The sequence below is a fragment of the Mustela lutreola genome, chromosome 7, assembly GCF_030435805.1.
Source record: "Mustela lutreola isolate mMusLut2 chromosome 7, mMusLut2.pri, whole genome shotgun sequence".
NCBI classification, from domain to species: Eukaryota; Metazoa; Chordata; class Mammalia; order Carnivora; family Mustelidae; genus Mustela; species Mustela lutreola.
Window position 1 is genome coordinate 144151522 of NC_081296.1, and position 21000 is coordinate 144172521.

Sequence of the window (21000 nt, forward strand, 5' to 3'; positions counted from 1 at the left end):
AGGGTCTCCCAGCAGTACCCCGAGGAGCACATGGACAGAAGTCCGTGTTGTGGACAATGCTCCAGTGGGGTCAGGAGCTGTGGTGGCTGAGAGGACCCCCATCTGCTCGTCCAGTCTTCCCATGGGTGGGAACCTCACACTGCCCGGTCCCAGCACCACGTCCAGTTGCTGGATGAGTGCCCAGGTGCGAAGTCTTGGCCTCTTGTCTCATGAGGTCACTCTGTGAGCTAGGAGATTCACATCCCAGGGCACCCACGCCTGCCGCACAGCCTCTGCCCCCTCAGCCTGCCTGTGGTCTCTCACCTGGAAGTCCCTGTGACCAGCTGTCAGAAGAGGAAAGACTTTGAGCTTAGTTTCCACATGGCTTTGGATGATATGGTGGAACCAGCCAGAAGGAGAGTCCTGCTGAAGGCTGGGATGATAAATAGCAGGGAGCGAAGCCCCTCTATGGGCTGACTTTGAGCTGTCTGTTGGCCTTTGGAAGGACACGTGGCCGGCGGTACCGATCTACATGGATGCTGGGCAGTGGCCAGCACTGGGAAGTCAGCTCCGCGAAGGCTGACTGTGTTTGTCCACCATCTTATCTGTACCTGACATATCACAGGAGCTTAGTCATATTCTTGACTTAAGGAAGGTCAAGGGCTTGAAAAGGTCAATTTTGGGGATTGATCACATGGAGGTTTGGGGAAGAGGCTTGTGGGTGGCCCATTTGGAGTAGATCTCATATGCAGGGGTGTGTGTGGGCTCTCAGCTCCCCCAAAGCCTGACTATACAGAGGAGCCTCCTGAGAGTCTGACGGGCAATCCCACAGCCTCTTTCCCCGGCCACCCCAGTGCCAGTTCATGGGCTACATTGAAACGGGGGCAGGAACTGGGTGGTTAACCTCAAAATTCAGTTTACAGACTTCGGGATACTAAGTTAAGGTTGTGAATGAACCTGAGGGACAGAGCATGGAAATGGATGTAGCGACCTGTGAGACACGGGGCTCAGTGTGCACCTGTTTCTACGGGAGAAGCAAGTGCATTCCAGGAGTGGGAGCCGGCTGTTTCTGCTACTGCTTTCACTTGGAGATGTAGATGCAGAAATAGGGGTGTGCATGGATATTATGTATTGATAGGTGTGGACAGTGGGGTGCTCCCTCAACACCTACTAAAGCCTTGCAAGATGCCCACCTGTAAAGCAGAGAGGGAAAGCTAAAGGGACATTTCCCGACTCCTTTGCAGCCAGGTTCTGATGTGCGCTAGGTTCTGCCCGCCCAGATTCTCCTGCACAGATGCGCAGTATGGAAGGGAGGGACACCAGGAGATAGCCTGACGTGGGGGACCTGTGTGCCACAGCGGGCGGGGGCAGTGGAGACCAGACTCCTTAGGCAGCCACTGCCCTGGTTTCCTGGTTTGGCGACTTTCTGCAGAGTGGTCCTGGGCCAGAGTTATTCCTGGATCTCAGGCTCGATTCTGTGCCTTCAATTCTTCTAACAATTCTGTGAGCCACTCGATACCCCGAAATTTATTCTTTTCTCCTTAAACGAGTGAGAGTGGATTCTACAGTCTTCGGTGGAACCCTGGCTGATTCTAGAACGCCCCTCTGCAACAAGGATCCCCAGGACCTTGTAAGGGCCAAGGGGACACCCCAGACTCCTAGCAGCTGTAGCGGGGCAGCCCTTTGGGATCAACCTCAGTGCCCTACAGACTCCAAGTTCAGGCGGCTACAACAAGACGAGTCTGCTGAAGCTGCCCGACATGACGGAGGAGCTGGCTGGGATAGGGTTGCATGAGTAGCTCCTGATCACTCCGTGTTTACTCTGTGCCAAGTACGGTGCCAGCCCCTCCCACGGATGATCCCTTGAACTCCTAACCTCATCCCCTCGTGGTGAATATCATTCCAGAATACTGCAGAACTCCCCCAAGGTCCGGACCTTGATGATATGGTTGCTGGGAGCCACACACAGATCAGGCTGACTCTGCGTCTACTCCGTGAACAGATCCAACCCCATTTTAGGGGAGCAATTTAAGGGCAAAAGATTAGTCTTACGATTTTCCCAAGGCCAAAAAAAAAAAAAAAAACCCACAAAACCCAAACTAATTAAAAACAATTTTTTAAATTTGGGCTCATTTTAGAAAAGGTGCAAAACAAGCACACAGTTCCCAGATCCCATGCCCCCAGGCTCCTCTGATGCTGACATCTTAGATAGCCACGGGACACTTGTCAAAACCGAGAAATTCACACCTGTGCGATGTTATTAAGGAGACGACGGACTACATTTGTGTTTCATTGAGTTTTTTGATAATGTCCCTTTACTGTTCCAGGATGCAGTCCAGGATACCAAATTGCATTTAGCTTTTTCTTTTCTTTTTTCTTTTTAAAACTTCGCTTTTTGTCATCCCGTCACCTGATTCCAAAGCAAAAGGGCCTCAATTATTTGCACATGCTCAAGGACGGGAAACCCACACTCACGTGTGAGAGAGACGGTCGCAGGACAATTTGGAGCAATTTCCCTTGCTGTCCATCGGTAGCGGAGGCCCCCTGTTAGAAATTGGCAGCAGAAGGCCACGGCGAAGACCCAGCGGGAGCTGGAAGCAGTGGCCGAGCAGGAGGCATGTGCCAAAATGCAACTGCCATCCGGAATCCCCGCCCCGGGAACCCCGAGCAGGCTGGGGTCCTTCCCTTCGCGGCCTCATCGAAGGAAGCAGGGTGGGGGGAGGTCACTGCAGGAGAGGTGGGGGCCGGGGCTGGCGAGACGGCGACAGGAAGGGCCAAGGCCAAGTAGCTGAATAACGTTCGCGCCCAGGGGTTTCCACGAAAGATGATGAATCTCTCCAATTAAATGTGTCATGGCCGGGCTGGGTCGCCACAGATGAAAACAGGGAAGATAATTACTTCCATAGCAGGGTTGCTTGGGGGCGGGGGGGAAGATCACACAGTTGCAAAAATGACTTGGGGCGCCTGGGTGGTTCAGTCGGTGCAGTGTCTGACTCTTGGTTTCAGCGCAGGGCACGATCTCGGAGTTGTGAGATCGAACCCTGCCTTGGGCTCCGCGCTGGGTGTGGAGTCTGCTCAAGATTCTCTCTCTGCCTTCCCCCACTTCCCTCTCTCTCTCTGTTTCAGCAGTATTATTGTTTTCTTTCTACGGATGGGTAAACAGATTAACCAAGAAATTAAGTTCCCCAAAGTGACATAGGTGAGAAGCATGGGAACAACCCCCTGCCTTTTCAGTCTTGTACTTCTCAAATCCGTTCTGTCCACCATTAGGACGAATTCGAAGGAAGGGCTGCTGGGAACTCGGTCGTGATAGGAGCAGTTCTCCTTTTCTGCCTCCTCACCTTGGCAGTTTTTCTGGCACAGCAGACTTTGCTCTGAACGAGCTTCCAGGTGAGAATGAAGGACTGATGGGGCCCAAAGGGGGTGGCAGGGCGGGAGTCGGTACATTTGCATTTCATACTCTTTCTGATATGGATGGAGAACATGAAATCTGTTTTAGCTTAAGAAAAACTTTCTTTCTTTTTTTTTTTTTTAAAGAGTTTTTATTTATTTGTCATAGAGAGAGAAGTGAGAGCAAGCACAGGCAGACAGAGTGGCAGGCAGAGGCAGAGGGAGAAGCTGGCTCCCTGCCAAGCAAGGAGCCCGATGTGGGACTCGATCCCAGGACGCTGGGATCATGACCCGAGCCCAAGGCAGCTGCTTAACCAACTGAGCCACCCAGGCGTCCCAAGAAAAACTTTCTATAAGAGAAGCCTCTTCTGGGACCCCTGGATGGCTCGGTCAGTTAAGCATCTTCCCTTGGCTCAGGTCATGATCTCAGGGTCCTGGGATCAAGTCCCAAGTTGGGCTCCTGTTCCATGGGGAGCCTGCTTCTCTCTCTCTCTCTCTCTCTCTCTCTCTCAGATAAATAAATAAAATTGAAAAAAGAAAAAAGAAAATCTCTTCTTTTAAAGAAGAGATAGTGTCTCTCTCTCTCTTAAAAATAATAATGACTTGATCACCCAGCCAGGAGGGTGAGAACTCCGCTAAGATTTAGAAACTATGGTTTTCCCACCGAGATGATGTTCTAACACCGAAATGCCTGACCCAGGGTTTGACGCCTCCGTTGCAGAAACAAGCACGTCCGCCCCATGCTTACCATCAACGATATGCGGCGTACTCTCACGTCCTACGGATTAAGGCCATTTAGAAGCAACTACACAGACCAATCCCAGGACCTACATAATCCTAAAGGGCACAGCACCCTGGGGGATGGGGTTCTGTCTTTCTTCACCACGTATATTTTGTTTTGGGGGACAGCCAATTAGAAGTCAAGGAGCCACAAGAATCATGAGAGTTTCTTTGCAGGCCCTGGGTGCTCCCTTAAGACGTAAGCCTGTAGGTCCCAGGATCCCTGGTGGACACATTTCTTCCAGGATATTCCTTGCAGCGAACAAACACTGCTCTTGCTCTAGTCCGACAGTAGAAAATCATTCCGTCCTTCACCACCAGCTCCTACCAGCTGGGGCACTGGGGACTTCATTGCTTCCCTTGCTGGGTATGCCGGCCTGTGGAAACCGAGGACCCCCTTCTAACCGAGGACCCCCTTCTAACACAGCAGCCTCTCCCACTCAAGTCAGGGACTCAGAGAGCAATTGGAATGGTGTTGAGGGTCAGGGCACGTGCTCTGGGACCGGATCCTGCATCTAGAAGATTCCAAGTCATTCTCACTCACAATTCTGGACACCACTTAGAGGAACGGAGAGTCTAAAACCTGGTTCCACCTTCTACCAGCCCTTGAGGGCGGACGGATTACAGACACCTTTTTCTCACCTGACAGGCCTGGTTCTCTCTCCTCTCAGGAAGTGATGAGGGTTTCTTCAGAGAACAGACCAGGAAGAGTATGACAAGCAGTACTGAAGGTAACAGCGCATTTTTTTAAATTTGAGGTTGGGGGCGATAGTAAATAACACAGAAGGCAAAGCCTTTCTATTCTAAAGCCTTCCCATGGGAAGTGGGTATACTTCGTAAACAGAAGATTCTAGACACAAATTCCCCTTCTCTTGGCAAGCCAGGGCCATTGCTAGGAGGAGGGGTCATTAACAGGCAGCGGGTCTAGGACTCATTGCTGGTTTCTTAGACCTCCCTCGAATGGTAACCCCCTTCTCCTTATCTGTGCCCTCTCTGGGGACAGCGCCCAGTGCCCTGTGGGTTCAGAAACCAGACCCTCAGACCCGAGAACTGTTTGTTAAACAAACCATCAACATGGGGTTTTGATCCAAGGGGTGAGAGCAAAGTGCTTGGAGGGCCTTCTGTTATTTGCCTGGTGCCTGCCTCTGTTTTGGGCCGCCTCTCTCCTCAGTGCATTTGGAATTTTCAAAATCCACTTGGTTTACCCCCCGGGATGGCTGCCCATGAGCTCTGGGGAGATGCTGGCAATGTCTGTGAGCACGCTTCCGGGTGATCCCGACATTCCGGTCGAGCTGAGAGCCGCTGTTGCCCTGAGGTCGGAGGTCGGCCTGACCAGAGTTGCCTCCGCCCAGAAGTCAGAATTTAAAAACCAGTCAGGCCTCACCACCTACTCGCTTTCTCCTCAGAACCCCTTCAGACAAAACCCCTCAACTTCAGAAAAAGATGTCCCAAACCACACAATGCTTCATAGACCAAAATAGAGATTTTTTTATTTCCAAACATAAAGCAGATACATTTTTCAACACATAAAGCAACAACAAAAACAAGCCAGACTTCGGGAACACAGCTCCTTCCAACTGGAGCAACAGAAAGGGACTTTGAAACGCAGCACGGAGACGAGGCGAGAGGAGCCCACGCGTCCCTCCCTCCTGAGCAGGAAAGGCTCTAGGCCGGCTGTGGGCTTGATGTGAACCGAGATAAAGCACACACGTTTCAGAACACTCACTTGGCTCTGGTACGGCTTGCCTTCCCTGAAAGCTTCATTTACTGCAAACGCATGTTTTACAATCACAAATAATATGAGGAGAGTGGATATGGTCCCTGCGAATACTGTTTACATAACAGAACATTTTAAACAGTGAAGTTAGTTTGCCTTTGATGCCAAAACCCACTTACGTGATGTGTGCACACACACACACACACACACACACACACACCCATTCTACCCATCCACACTGCATTAACCAGACCGGGCCATCGGTGTAAACAGCTGGTCAGTGTCAGGTTGCAAAGATGGCGCAGCTTTGCCCCTGCGGACCTGGCTGACAGCAGAGAGGTTATAGGGAGGTGGCTGAGGCCTCCGGGGTGGGGGTGGGGGAGCTCTGCAGCGGTGTGGACCCTTCCTTGGCCAAACCAATCACTAGATTGTCTATACTTCCAACCCAGGAAACCTCCAGTGGGGGAAAGTGGGCTTCTCCACTTGGCATTTCCACCCACAAATTTGTACCATGGCCCATGACTGCAGGTGAGTCATTGTGCCAGGAACAGAAATGACAATACACCGGGCACCTGGGTGGCTCAGTGGGTTAAAGCCTCTGCCTTCAGCACAGGTCATGATCCCAGGGTCCTGGGATGGAGCCCTGCATCGGGCTCTCTGCTCCGTGGGGAGCCTGCTTCCTCCTCTCTCTCTCTGCCCACCTGCGATCTTTCTCCGTCAAATAAATGAATAAAATCTTTAAAAAAAAATGACAATACATGTGGAAGATCTGAGGGTGTGCACATCCACGGCCACAAGAGGTGAGAGCAGAGACAGAGCAAGGAGGTGAGCGACAGAGTGAGTCCCATACACTGGGAACCGCTTCCTCTGAGTCCTGGAGGGGAGTTGCGGTGTCAAACACACTCACCTCTGGGGTTTTTCACGCGATGCTATAAGCACAGTGGAAGTCCCCACCCCGTGCTGGGCACCAAGCACGTCAGCCATGCTTGGGACCGCGCAGGGGGACAGAGAGGGGCTCAGCCCTGGGATGGGCAGAAAGCCCTGCTTCCCTGTGTGGCGGGAAGTAACCGCTGTGGAGGTGTTGTAGAGGACCCTGGGGACGGTGCCCCCTGCCCACCTGCCGCACGGTGGGGGGTGACCCTGTGCAGAGCCCTGGGTGAGACCAGCCCTCGGGAGATGCCCGCTCGCCGACCAGAGGGCAGAGCGCTCGCTCTCTGAAATCCACCTGCTCCCCGGCAGAGCCGGCCCCAGCCCCCTCCTCTCCTGCCAGCGTGGGCTTGGCACGGGCTTGGCACGGGCAGACCCGGATTCGAATCCCACCTCTGCCTGGGCAAGGGTCTCTACGTCTTCAAGTCTCAGCTCTCCTGTCTTTCGAGTGGAGGCAGAGTCCCCGAGAGCTGTTGTAGGAATGAAACGAAATACAGCTCCTCGGGCACCGAGCAAGGGCCCAGCACCTGCACGCACCGCGCAGAAGGCACTCTTGGGAGGATGCCTTCGTCCTGCGCCCCGATGCGGAGCTCCTCCAGAGTCACCTCGGCCCTCCGCAGCCGCACATCCCACCCCTTACCGTCGGAGCATGCCCGGGCCTTTCCCCACGGAGGTGCGGCTGGGGAAAGGGCCGGCTGAGGGCCACTTGAGGAGGGGAGCAGCACCTTTGATCATACTGTTTCCTCTTCCCCCTGCTCCCCTCTGCCCCTCTCCCTCGGCTTCCCCTTCCCATACCCCCTCTCTTCTGCCCTCCCTTCTCTTCCTGCCTCCTCCTATACTCACTCCCCTCTCCTCCTCTTCCTCCCCTCTTCTTCCTTCTCTCCCTCTTTCCTTCTCTCTCTCTCTTTCTGTGTCACACACACACACACACACACACGTGCGCGCACACACGAGCCCGCTTGTGGAGCTGGGCTGTGATATTCACATCTCTTTCCACGACTCTCACTCCGGGGACAGAGGAAAAATAAACACACGCCGGTCCCACTGGGGCACCTTTCTCAAATGGCACTTGAAAGCTCTTTGCGGTTGTTCAGGAAGCTGGAAAGTCATAAAAATCATAACTGTCTACATCCACTTGAAGCAGAAGAGATTACACTTGAAAAGCACCAGCGAGGAAGCTGTTATTTCACAACTGTATTTATAAGAAAGTAATGAAAATATCAATTCTTTTTTTAAAAAATTATGCAAACAAGCAGGATCTATGGCCTCCTTATCAACGTTTAAAAAATATGCAGAGACATCCCCCCCACCCCGCCCCGCCAGCCCTGCACATTGTAGCCCTCCCCTCCCCCTCCCTGATGGGGGCCACAGGGGACACAGCTGCCTTCGCCTGGAGTGCCTATTCCTTGTGGAGCTGCTGACATGGTGGGATCGGGGCCCTGTCACCGTGAGCCTGGGGACAGGGGTGCCGGCTCTGTCTGGCCTTCCCGCCTCTCCCTGTGTGGCCACGGCTAAGCTCCTCTCCTCGCTGGGCCACAGCCTCCCCACCTGCAAAGTGGGAGAGTGGAAATGGGAGATTGCTCGAAGGCCCTGCCCTAGTCTGACCTTGACCTTCCAGCATCAGACCCACATGGCCCAGGGAGCATCTGGGCTCAGCCACCTGGGCCCAAGGCCTTGGTTCCCTCAGCCCTGAGTGTCCACAGTAGTGGTCCTGGCGAATAGTCTTGTGGTTCGGTTTCTTGGTATCCGGAGAAAAGTGTGCTTTCCAAGTGCAAACCAAGACCTCTTCTGAGCGATACCATTTTCCTGCCTGTGAATGTCCAGCTTCTCCGAGCTTCAGGGAGGCCTGGCTTTGGGCCCTTGGCCACTGGACAGGGAGAGGCCATCTGTGTAGGTCTGTGGGGCGGGGCTTGGTGCTGTCAATCAGGACCCTCCTGGGTCCTCAATTTCCTTCCCTTTAGAGGGCCTTTCTGAGTCTGGACACTTTATGACCCCAAAGGCCTGTATGACCCCACCCCCCTTGGTCTCCTCCTAGAGGAGAACAGACGAAATCAGTTTGTAAAGAATGGGCACAAGGCATTTTCTAAAAGGCCACTTAGTGTTGATTTAGGGGAAAACATGATCCAGTTATAATGCACTTAGGAGCCATCGAGAGTTCCCTGGGGAGGAAGGGACATGTTTCCGGCCTCAGGGCCCAGCATGGAGTCCCCCGCCAACCCGCTCCTCCCCAGGGGGTGCTGGGAGATTAACAGCCTAGCCCTGCCAAGAAGGACCCTCGTTTGGGATTTGGGGTGGTCTCGGCCACCGGCCCTTGTGAGGACACCTGTGGGACAATCTGGGCCCAGACGACACGCCTCTCTCTGAAGTTCTTTGTTGGAGGAGGAAGAGGCAGAGCCCCCCAAGACAGGCTCAGCTCCAAAGTCCATCTCTGATCTCTGTCCTGGATCCCAGATCCCTGGTGCCTGGCCTGCCGGCCGCTCCCCTTCTGGCCCTTCAGCTCCAGTGCAGACCAGGAAAAAACAGCCCGAGGGTGACAGACGGGACACATCTTCCCCAGGGGTCCAGCACGCAGCGCTCCCCATTCTGCACGAAGACCCCAGCGATGACGTTTCTTTCTTTCTCTTCTCGTTGCATAGAACACGTGGAGCCCCGGCTCAGCTGCGGCCAGATCAGCGTCGCGGCCCCAGACGTCCAGCATCGCACTGTGCTATGGGAGGTGGAGGGCGGGGTTTGCGCTTTCCACACCCCCTCCCCGCCCCCACGGAGCCCTTCAGCTATGTGCTGTTTCAGTGCTGGGGCTGCTCCTTCCAGCCCTTCTTTTCATTCCTAGATATCACTTGTCACTTGTCACTGCTGTCACCTGGCCCGCCTTCGATCATCACCATTTCTGCTTCCAACACGGAGCGTCTAAGCTGCTGTCCTTTGTCCTCGCTGTGCCCAAAGCAGGAGTAACTGGGCGCTGAGCGAGGGCCTGTGTGGCTCGTTCACGTCCACAGCTGGGGGTCTTCTCACTGATGTCGGGGCTCAGGGCTTGGCTTCTGGGCAAGCGGTGGCCGTAAGTGACATGTTATTGCTCCCACTTTTGGGGTGGGGCGGGGATGGGGGCACCGCAGACCAGGGCAAAAATGCCACCCCATCCCACCAGACATGCACACTGCTAGGCATGTCCCCCTACAAAGAGATGTCCTATATGAAACAATACAGACGGAGCATCTACGCACAGAGGATATAAAAGTCCATCCGGTATTCCCTGGTCACGCACAGTCCATCTTCCGTATAAATAGACTAAGACAACACCGTATAAAAAGTGGTTTTCTTTGGGGCGCATTAATACAGTATGTATACTGAGGCGGCCCCGCCGGCGGCTGGGAAGCAGCCCGGGGGCCGGCGGAGGGTCAGGGAGGAGAGTCCCCTGCGTCCCCCACGGGTTAGGTGGGCGGCGGGCCACTGTAGCGGAGCATGAGCCGGAAGGAGCGGGCGAAGTTGTTGGCCAGCGAGCAGCTGCGGGGCTCCTCCCCGACCGGGAGCAGGAACAGCAGCAGCAGCAGGAGCAGCAGCAGCAGCTGCAGGGGCAGCGCCACGCGGCACGCCTTCCGGAAGAGCGCGCAGGGGTCTCGCCACTGCCACGGCCACCGCCACCGCCACGGCCACTGCGGAGTCTGCAGAACAAAGGCAGGTGTGAGTGGGCTCAGGGGCCCTGAGCGGGTGGGGAGGGCGAGGGGGACGCTAGGTGAACAGCGGCTCTGGGCTGACTAGCTGGGGCTCAGTTTGCCTGACTGGGAAGCGGGGCTTCTGTTTTGCCAGAAATGAGGATCCCCGGTTTTCTCACGGCAGTCACGGTAGGGAAGGTACCGCTGTGCTCGGCGCCACGCTCTCCAGCACCACCTCCTCCCCCTTCTCCTCCACCTTCTGCATCACCACCGTCACCATCGACACCGCCAGTATCACCCAAAGGCCAGATACACGGGTCCAAAAGCCTAATCAATGGTCTTGCTGTAATACCCATGAAAGTTGCCAAAACACATTTCCCAAAGTCTAGAGGCACGGGCTGGGTTGTGGCCTTGTGGGATGTCCTCACTGCCAAAAAGTGCAGGCCCAAGAGCTGGCTACTCAGGGAAGTAGAGGCCCCATGGCCCAAAGACAGCACAGTGCAGGGCAGAGGCCTAGCTCTTAGGGACCTGGCCGACTAGGGTCCAATGTGGACTCTGTCACACAGTATCTCTATGACCTTGGCAGAGTCAGTAACCTCTCTGGGCCATTTCAGTCTCAGCAAGATGGGGATAAAACACTTACCCCCATTTGTCAGGTTCTAGAGAGGAGTCAAAGCAAAGTATATTTATATATCAATTTAAAAAGTATATTGGTAGGACTACTATTGTAGAATGTATCTCTTGGGTCCTTGAAGAACCAAAGGGTCACTGTCCAGGAACCAAGAGCTACAGTGAAGTGATGGAGAGGATGATGATGACGATGAAGGTAATGGTGGTGGTGGTGATGATGGTGATGGTGGTGGTGGTGATGGTGACAGCATGAGGATGGTGGTGGTGGTGATGATGGTAGAAGAGGTGAAGATGATGGAGATGGTGGTGATGATGGTGATGGTGGTGGTGGTGATGGTGACAGCATGAGGATGGTGATGGTGGTGGTGATGATGGTAGAAGAGGTGAAGATGATGGAGACGGTGATGGTGATGATGATGGTGATGGTGGTGGTGGTGATGGTGACAGCATGAGGATGGTGATGGTGGTGGTGATGATGGTAGAAGAGGTGAAGATGATGGAGACGGTGATGGTGATGATGATGGTGATGGTGGTGGTGGTGATGGTGACAGCATGAGGATGGTGATGATGGTGGTGATGACGGTAGAAGAGGTGAAGATGATGGAGATGGTGGTGATGATGGTGATGGTGGTGGTGGTGATGGTGACAGCATGAGGATGGTGATGATGGTGGTGATGATGGTAGAAGAGGTAAAGATGATGGAGATGGTGATGATGATGGTGGTGGTGATGGTGGTGATGGTGATAGCATGAGGATGGTGGTGGTGGTGGTGATGATGATGGTGGAAGAGGTGAAGATGATGGAGATGGTGGTGATGGTGGAGATGATGATGAGGATGATGGGGATGACGGTGGTGGTGATGGCAATGATAGTGACAATGGTGATGGTGATGCGGTGGTGATGATCACCATGGAGGTGGTGAGGAGGATAACAATGATGACAATGGTGGTGATGGTGACAATGGTGAGGATGGTGATGGTGGTAAGGAAGGTGAGGATGATGATGGCAACGGCAGTGATGGTGGTGATGAGGAAGCATTGCTGAATGTGGGTGTTCTTGGGAGGTTCTGACCTGAACACTTCTGACTCTCCAGCTCTCACACTTGACTCACCTCACCTCCTGCCACACGATCTCCTCCAGGTTGATAACACTTGACCCTATGCCTCCAGCTCAAGTGTTCTCACTCACCAAAGCCCTTTGCCACTGACTTTGCAAAACCAGACTTCTTGTAACCCACACAGCTGAGAGGCCCTCCTGGTGGCGCTGCTATCAGCAGTGTCTCGAGGAGGGAGTTAGGTAAGTCACCTGAGTCACCAAGTGAGCATGAGTTCCCAGCGACATCATGGGTCTCCCAGTAAGGCACCAAGAATACAGCAACCCTTTCACAACATTCCTGCCAGAAATGCACAGCCCGACTCCAATCACAAGGAAATACCAGGGAAACGTGCCTTGAGGGACATCCTATAAAATCTCTGACCTGGACTCAAGGTCAAGGTCAAGGAAAACAGAAGACACGTTCTAGCCTAGAGGAAACCAAAGAGATGTACCAACTGAATGCAGTGGGTGACCCTGGACTGGATCCTGCACGGAGGAAAGAGGTCTACAAAAAAGACCAGAAGTGGAATATTAAAACAATGGGATATGACTCAGTGACAAAAAGAAATGAGCTTTCAAGCAACCACCAAACCAGATGGGAACCTTAAATGCATATTACCAACTGAAAGAAGCCAGTCTGAGAAGGCTCCATACGGTCTGATTCCAACTCTACGATGTTCTGGAAAATACAAAACTACAGAGACAGTAGAACAATCCGTGGTTGCCAGGAGCTCGGTGGGGGAGGGTTGGGTAGGTGGCGCATGGGGATTTCTTGGGCAGTGAAGCTGTTCTGCGTGGCACGAGGAAGGTGGATATGTGCCATTCCACATTTGTCAAACCCATAGAACAAGCTTCACAGTGAACCCTGATGTAAACTCCGTGCTTCAGCTAACAGGGATGTGTTGATATTGTGACAGATCGATTGTGGCCGACAGAGCATACCAGTGCAGGATGGTAATGATAAGGGAGAAGTGGGAGAAGGATTGAGGGGAGGGACTAGCTGGAACCCTCTGTATAGTCTGCTTGATTTTTCTATCAACCTAAAACTGCTCCCCCAAAAAAAGTCTATTAATTTTTTAAAAGGCTATCGAGGCAGCTTTAAGATTTTGAATAATGACTCTGCATTAAGTAATGGAATTTCACCCACACGGAGTCTTACTGACACTGATTGTGTTCACTGGAAAAAATAAGACAAAGACAGAGGCACCCAGGACCCAGCACGAGAAGAGACGCCAGAGCAGCTGTGGGCGGGGAGCGCGGTCACCAGCCTGGACTGCCCAGAGGCCAGGGACAGGAGGCCAGAGACACGCTCACGAGGCTTAGTGAAGCAGGAGTTACCATTACTTCGCTGGGGGTGAACTTCAGAGGAGTGGGGAGGTGGGCAGAAGGCAGGTGGGCTGCGTGACGGGGTTGGGGGGAGCTGAGGACATAGGGCACATAGAGAAGAACCTGTCTGGATTTCTGAAGTCAAAGACAAGTTTTAAAACCTTGATGTCCGAAGAGTTAGCATAGACTCTTTCCTACATCGGTCGTAGCCTGTCGCTTCTGGGCTTGGTGGACAGATGGACAGACAGGGGCCCAGGATAACACAGCACATGGGGGGAGGCCCGGCCTGGGCTCTCTCCTCTTCAAGGTCAGAGACTGCACAGTCCCAGAAAGCCCCACCCTTTGACCAAGAAAGAGGCAAAGTTAGCCCCCCAAATCGCACAGGGAATCACAGCGGGACAAAGCCACGTTACATCTTCTCTGTCCCCAGCCCAACTGGGCCCTTTGTCACATATGGAAAACGGGCCAAGAGGCCATGCTCCTCCCACTACAAAGAAGGTGGTCACAAGCGACAAAGGCTGGCACCTGAGTGTTAAGAGTGTCATGCCAGTGCATAGTAAAGATTTTTTTAAAAAAGATTATTTTTTAAAAAGTTGCCATCTAATGTAGAGAACTCACTAAGGCTTCCTTATATTTGACAACTCAGTATTTCCCCTGATCTAGGACACCGACCGTGAGGTGTGTCATTATTTTATAAACCACTCAGAAAGGACACAACCAACCAAGATGAGGCATCTGATGGGAGACTCCACCTAAATCTGGGCCCCAAGGGGCCTCGCCTTCCCTGTCAGGGGAAAGGAGAAGTCATCCCACCTCCCAGTAAGGGGAAACAAAGAAATACGAGGTATTATCTTGGCACTGGGTGAAGTGAGGGGAGTCCCTCTTCCCTGCGAATGTGACCCACAGCTCCTGGGTGTGGGGAGGGGAGAGTTCTGAGTTTACACAATCAGTGTGAGCTGAAGGAAAACAAAACAAGACACCACCTGCAAGCAAAGATTTTCCACTTAGAGAAATCTCAGGTGGTGAGCGTCCTGGGTGGTGGAGGGAAGCAAGCCCAAATCCTCGGGGAGAGAAGTAGATCCTAGTAAGTCGCCCAAATTCCAGAAATGTGAAAATGTGAAAAATCACGAGTCTTAAGACCTATGCAATATGACGGAGTAAATAAAATGTAACTTTGGGTGGCTCGGGTCTGGGGCTACACCCACAGGGGCCACACTGTGCAAGGGAGGGGGTGGGGGTTGCTCTCCAGTCGTGCAAACCAGTGCCTTGGCCCTGCCCCAGTCGACCCAGGCAACCAGAAACCCTTGCCAATCTGTTCTTCAACAAACAATGTGTTCTTCCCCACGCCCATGCAAAAATGCAGTCGACTCATGGCCCAGTTGCGATTGAAAAAGCAATTATGTGTCCTGTGTCTGAATGCTGCAGGCACGCGTCTCCGGTGGCACCGAGCTGCCAAGTGTGTAGGCAGCTGCAAATTTAATAAATCTTAATTATTGTGTTTATACAAACAAGCAGGCTGAAGCCACTGACGTCGCTGGAGCTTTCAATGACTTGGTGCATGGAGGGAAAAAAAAGTGCAGAGAACCAACTGCTCATAAATAATTAGCTTCGGGGCAGGTCCCCCCCCCCTTTCCTTTTGGACTAAAAATCACATACGAAAGGTTTTTAAGTTGGCAAGATTACAACAGCCTGAAGACAGAGTCTGCTTTCTGCCAGTTGGGCGCGCGCGTGTGTGCACGTGCACGCGCATTGGCGCAGGTATGCGCATGCGCGCACACAGACGGGCAAACCACTCAAGAACCGAACCAAAGGGAGAAATCCCTCCACCCCCAGGAGCGTCACTGCTCTCTTTGTTCTCAGAAAGATAAGCAGGGGCCGTGTCCGCAGAAGTCTTCCGGGGCCTCACTGATGGGGCAATTAAGCACCTACTGTATGCGGGTTGTTACAGGAACTCTGCAGACCGTTAGCTCGGTGGACCCTCATTCTGTTCAGCGGAAAACTGTGGCTGAGGGACACGTGGACAGGCACACACGCTAACGGCGGGTCTTAGATTCAAATTTGGGGCACAAAACCGTGGTTCTCAAAGTGTGGCCCGAGGCGGCCTCAGCATCACTTGGGAACCTGCTAGAAACGCAGGTTCTTGTGCCATCTCAGCCCCTGTGAATCAGACACGCAGAGTGGGACCCAGAAGTCTGTGCTTCAGCTGTCACATCAGTGAGCCCACAATGGTCTCCGCACACTGGCTTGTAGGCTGCTTACATCCCTGCAGCCGGCTTCACAAAAGCCAGCCAGCCAGCCAGCACCGAACTCAGATGTTCACCTACTTAGTTATTCTCCAGAGCCCGAATAAGCACTTTTTTTTTTTTTTTTTTTAAAGCCACAAAGAGCCTGCCTGTTTTACAGACCCTACAAAACTGTGCCCAACATCTGCCGGCTGCAGGTAAGACAATCCCTGCTATAAAGACCCCAGTCTGCTGCTGCCCTTCAGAGCCCCAGCCCCAGAGACACTCACTGCCCTGAGCACCATCAGCTGGATGTGGGAGCCCTCCTCCCAGGCGCCCTCCACCCCGAGGGGATGCCCAGTCTCCGGGGGCGGGTCTCTACTCTTGTGCTCACCCATGGATCTCAATTTCCCAGTGGCACAAAGTTGGGGCTCAGTAAACCCTTGTGAAATGAACGAAGAGTGAATGAGTGGGAGACAGCAAGTGAACACAGGGCTGTGGACACTCCACATTCAGCCAGTACAGGCTGCTGGGACACTGAACCTGCTCGGGAGGCCTGGTGCCCCAACCACGTGTCCCCCTACACAGAAACACTCAGTGAGCACTTACGGTGTGCAAGGCATCAGGGACCCAGACAAGACTCCCATGGAGTCCAACCAGAAGCTCCAGATCAGAAGAGGGCTCCCCATGGAGGGGCTTACAATGCGGAGGCCACCAGGAGTCACCAGGCTAGACTGGGAGACACCTTGTTCTTCCTGAAGCTCTTCCCCATTTCTTGGGGAGACCCTCTGTTATTCCAAATTGGGGGTAAAACCAGACCTCTAGTCTCTCTGAAAAATTCTACAAATAACTTTTCACATGATCTTCCATACCCATTCCAAAGGAAATAAAGTCAGCATTGATAATTGATCATTGATCATTCCATTTAACAGATGGGGAAAGTAAGAGGCAAAGCAACTCAATCCAAGCTAGTTGACGCCTGGCCCAAAGCACAGTGTTGGTCTTGTGACGGCCCCATCCCGTCCAAGGGATACCCATTCCCCTGCAGATGTGAGATGTGAGCCCCAGTCAGAGACCAAGAAGAAATCCTGGTGCTCAAAGCACCTGGAAACAGATTCCATGGCATTAGGGATCTTGAGGAACCCAGAGCTATCTGGAGCAGAGCACGCTGAAGGCTCTCTTCGTTACGGGCCGGTGCTTGGCAGGGAAACAAGTGTGTTTCCTTGGAAAAGGTGACATCAATTTACATTGGGTTTTCCCCGAAACAGGGATACCCACTGGGCCCCCGAGATGCCGTTTCGAAGGCACAGCATGGAAAGCCAAGATGTGGGCTTTGGAGCCAGAGGCCAAAGACCACCCAGAAGCTGCATGGGCTGGGCTGAACGAGTCATTCCAATCTGGTCATGGCTCAGTTTCCTTATGCTTATGTGGAGGGAATGATGCCTCTTGAGAGTTGATGGGACAGTTAAATGAGATGCCCTGATCATGATTTAGCACGATTCCTGGCACACAGTGGACAGTAACTACCTAGCATCGAGGGCAATAATAATTATTACTCATTAAGATTATTACTGCTGTCACTGTGACTGTCTTGGCCCGCAAGCACCTCGGGAGGGGCTCTTGGCACTTCTCAATGGGCCCAAGCAGAAACACCTGCTGGTAGAACAGGAAAGGCACGACTCCCCCTTCCCCTTCTGTCCCTGCCCTGAGCCCTGGACACCCAGCCACCACTCAGGGGGCCCCACGATCCAGCATGCCCAAATGGTCCAGGTTTCCTGGGACAGTCCTGGTGTATACCTGTTGTCCCCACATAACTCCCAACAGTGTCCCTGTCCGTTCCCCATCACATCCTGGTTTTGCGTGAAAAACTCCAGGGTCCTTCCTCTATCATGGGTGTGTCACAACCGAGTACATTCTGTACCCTCCTGGGGCTTTCCCAGGGCCCCGGGGCCCCACATAGGGCAGCCCAGAGCTCATTCCCCACAAAATGTGCCTCGCACCTCATGGAACCTTCCAGAAAGCCCAGGAGTCTGGCTTCAGCATCGCAGGCCTACCAGCCTCCAGACACCCTGCCCTCTAGCGTGTGGAGCAGATGGCAGACACGGTACCTTTTGGAATCCAGTCGGCTCCCCTGGAGAACTCTGTGTCTGTTATTTTCGGGAAGGAAAGGAAAAGGGGAAAAAAGACATTAAGTGAGTGAAACTCAAATCCCAACAGAGCCTGTAATGGAATATTCATTCTGTCAGGGGAGTGTTTCTTTAAAACTTCTGGTCATCTGGATAGGCTGAACCAGCAGGTGATTCGATTTAATGAGCTTTTTAACGCACTTCAGGCCCAGGTGGGATTCTGTCTGGGAAGGCTCAGGCCAGGGGGCCCCTGGCCAGGGCTATGCTGACACCTAGTGGCCAGCACTGGCTGTTGCAGGGACAGCGGAGCAGGAGCGCCAAAGCTTGGTGTCTGGGGTCTGAGGACCCATACATAGGGCCCCCCGAGGTTACCTCAAAGGCCCTCACCTCCGGCTAGCCCTGTGCCTCAGTTTCCTCGTCGCATCTCAGAGAATAACAACAGCACCTTCTTTATAGGGTTGTTACATGGATATCACATTTCATAAAGGCTCTCATGACTATTACTACTTTTTTGTGCAAGGGTTCATGGGGACACAAAGGGGGAAGGTGCTTGTCCCACATGGCAGAGCAAATCGGTGGGGGAGCAGGGCTGGATCCCAGGGCTGAGGGCCGCGCTCCCCTCTATCATGCCTCCACTGGTGGGGCGCTCTGAATGCTGGCTCTGTGGCTTCCTGGCTCTATGACCCTGAGAGTTCCACTTCTCTGCGTCTCAGCCCCTGCTTTGGAAACTGGAGACAGGACTGAATAGCGTCCTGAAGGTTTTAGCTCAGTAGGCAGCAAAGCTGTCCTCACACATTAACAGTGATGGCTCCCGCCATCGTTCCCAGAGCGCCAGCCACACAGGGCAGCAAGACGACCATGTGACATTTTGTAACCGAGCACTGCTCTCTTGGAGTGGTCGCCTCAGTCTGGAGTGTGGAGGCCCAGGGCAGAATGTGTGTGGCCCAGCTCGTCTCCCTACGTGAGCCTGGGCTTAGCCAGAGTCCCATCCTGAGGGCCTGGGACCCACGCTTCCTTAGCACCTACCAGCAGGTAGCTGGAGTCCTTGAGCTTGGACTTGTACAGCATCCACTGGTACCGCAAGTCCTCCAGCTCGTTGGAGGTCCCCCTTGCTGGCCCAAGTTGAAGGAGGTTCTCGAAGAGATGCTGACCTTCTGGCACCCGAGCCTCCAACTCCTGTGGGGAAAGGGCAGTGTCCTGTGAGCCTTCTAAATGGCCCAGACCACCCCACCTGGCCAGTTACCAGGAGCCAATCAAATTTCACTTGAGAGGCATCTGGCAGAACCTGTAAGGTGAGAACCCCTTCAGGCAAATTCAAGCCTAGGCCAGGCAGTCACTTTTGGGAACAATCCGGAATGATCTCCATGGTGACTTCCATCTCTAATGTTCTAGAACCGAGTCTTCTGGAGGGCTTGGCATCAGAGTTGCCCTCATTATAAAAAGCTACCACGGTTGAACATGCTTTTCTGTTGGCATGGGTAAGCCTGGACGTGGGCTATGGGGATTGGACAGATAATCCTCAGGACTCTGGGGCTGTAGTGATGTGGGGGTAGGAGCAGGGCTCCAAATCAGAGCACATGGGTCTAAATTCTGGCTTTGTAGCCTTGCTTTCATCCATCCTACTCACAGTGTGACACAGGTAGTTTGCCTAGCTTCTCAGAACCCATGAGAGTGTGAGCTGGACAAGAGTGAGGCTTAACCTGGGGCAGTCGCAAGTTGTCTGTGATACAGCAGACAGTTGGGCAGTGGTGGCAAGAAATCAAGAAATGAATTGTGGCCGAATGTGAAGTAGGAGGTCCACTAGGTCACTGTCCCCTAGATCATTGGACAAAACCTCTCGCTGAGAACAAACTACTAAAAACACTGAAAAGGCTTCCAAGAGTTGGCAAGAGAGTGAGGCACATCAGGCTAAAACCCAGGAAATGATGAAGCCCAGAGAAGTAAGCCCATTGTCAGGCCTGCTTTTGCCTGCAGGACACTTGCCAATCTGGAAGAAAGAGTTGTGAAGCAGATCATGATTTTGGAAGCCTCACAGGGCTACAGAGACAAAGGTCAAGGCCTGGGCTCTGTAGGAGTGGAGATTCTCATAATCTGCTCCCCCTGTGGCTGAGACTTCCTAAAGGTTAATCAGAAATAAACTCACACCCTGTGTGGACTAAAGTCTGCTCCAAGTCATCAGGGGGCGCAGGGAGCCTCCAATATTGAACTTGGATTCCCTGGTTTCAGAACAATGAAGCCCTCCTTGCCTGGAAGCCACAGACAAAATCCTCCCTGGAGAAGAGATGATCCTCAATTTCAAATTAGCCCTATACTTCTTTCACCACATGTGATGCCCAACACATAAGCAAAGCAGCCCCACGCCTGCAAGACACCGACAACAAGAACAGGCAGAAACAACACGCAGAAGAAACGTTCCTAAGATGACTTGAGATACTAGAATTATTAGACACACTTGGTAAGGCAGGTCTCTTTACTAGGCTCGAAGGATTAAACACCAGGCTGAAGAAGATCAGCAGGGTTCTGGAAGCTATGGAAAGTGACAGAGTGGTTATTTCAAGAGAACTGGGTAGAAATTACAGAACTGGGGAATATGTATCAAAAGGTAAGGGCATAACAGACATGTGTAAAATGAATGAGACAGCTAAAGAGAGAATCTGTAAACTGGAAGGCAGGCTAGAAAAAGTCTCCAGAATGCAACAGGAAGAGACTGAAGGATGAAAAAGACATAAGAGAAGTGAGGAGACATAGAGCCCCCAGTGAGGGGGGCTGGGCAGGAAGACCATGTTTCAGCAGCGTCACAGAAGGAGAGGAGAAGGGGAACAAGGCAGTATGTTAAGAGGCAATAAACAGAGGCAATATGATAAAGTATCACAGAATTTTCTAGAAAGACTCTAAACCACAGATTCCAGAATCCAGATGAGTTCCAGGTAAGAAAAATGTAAAAAAAAAAAAAAAAAAAATCCAAACCCTAACATATCCCAGTAAAACTGCAGAGAAACAAGGAAGAAAAGAGGTAGGCTGGGGCCTGGTTGAGCTGACCTCATGTGATATGCTTAGGGTGCAGATGTGTTTGGATTCTCTACTGAAAAGTTCTCGTCAAGGGAAGAACAAAGGCAGGTTTATGATGCTAAAGGTCACTCTGGCTGCAGATCTGAGCT

At 52.7% G+C, this 21000-nt stretch overlaps 1 protein-coding gene across 3 annotated transcripts in view; it reads right to left on the reverse strand.

Moving 5' to 3' along the window:
- Window positions 1-5613: 5613 nt before the first annotated feature.
- Window positions 5614-21000, reverse strand: part of SYNE3 (spectrin repeat containing nuclear envelope family member 3) — an 86625-nt gene continuing 71238 nt past the window's right edge. For all 3 annotated transcript variants that reach the window (XM_059183031.1, XM_059183032.1, XM_059183030.1), the window contains 3 exons: window positions 18869-19018; window positions 17825-17863; window positions 5614-10452 (listed from right to left, as the gene is read on the reverse strand). In XM_059183031.1, coding sequence (XP_059039014.1) covers window positions 10222-10452; window positions 17825-17863; window positions 18869-19018 — 420 coding nt within the window. In that variant the 3' untranslated portion in view covers window positions 5614-10221. The remainder of the gene's footprint in view (window positions 10453-17824; window positions 17864-18868; window positions 19019-21000) is intronic.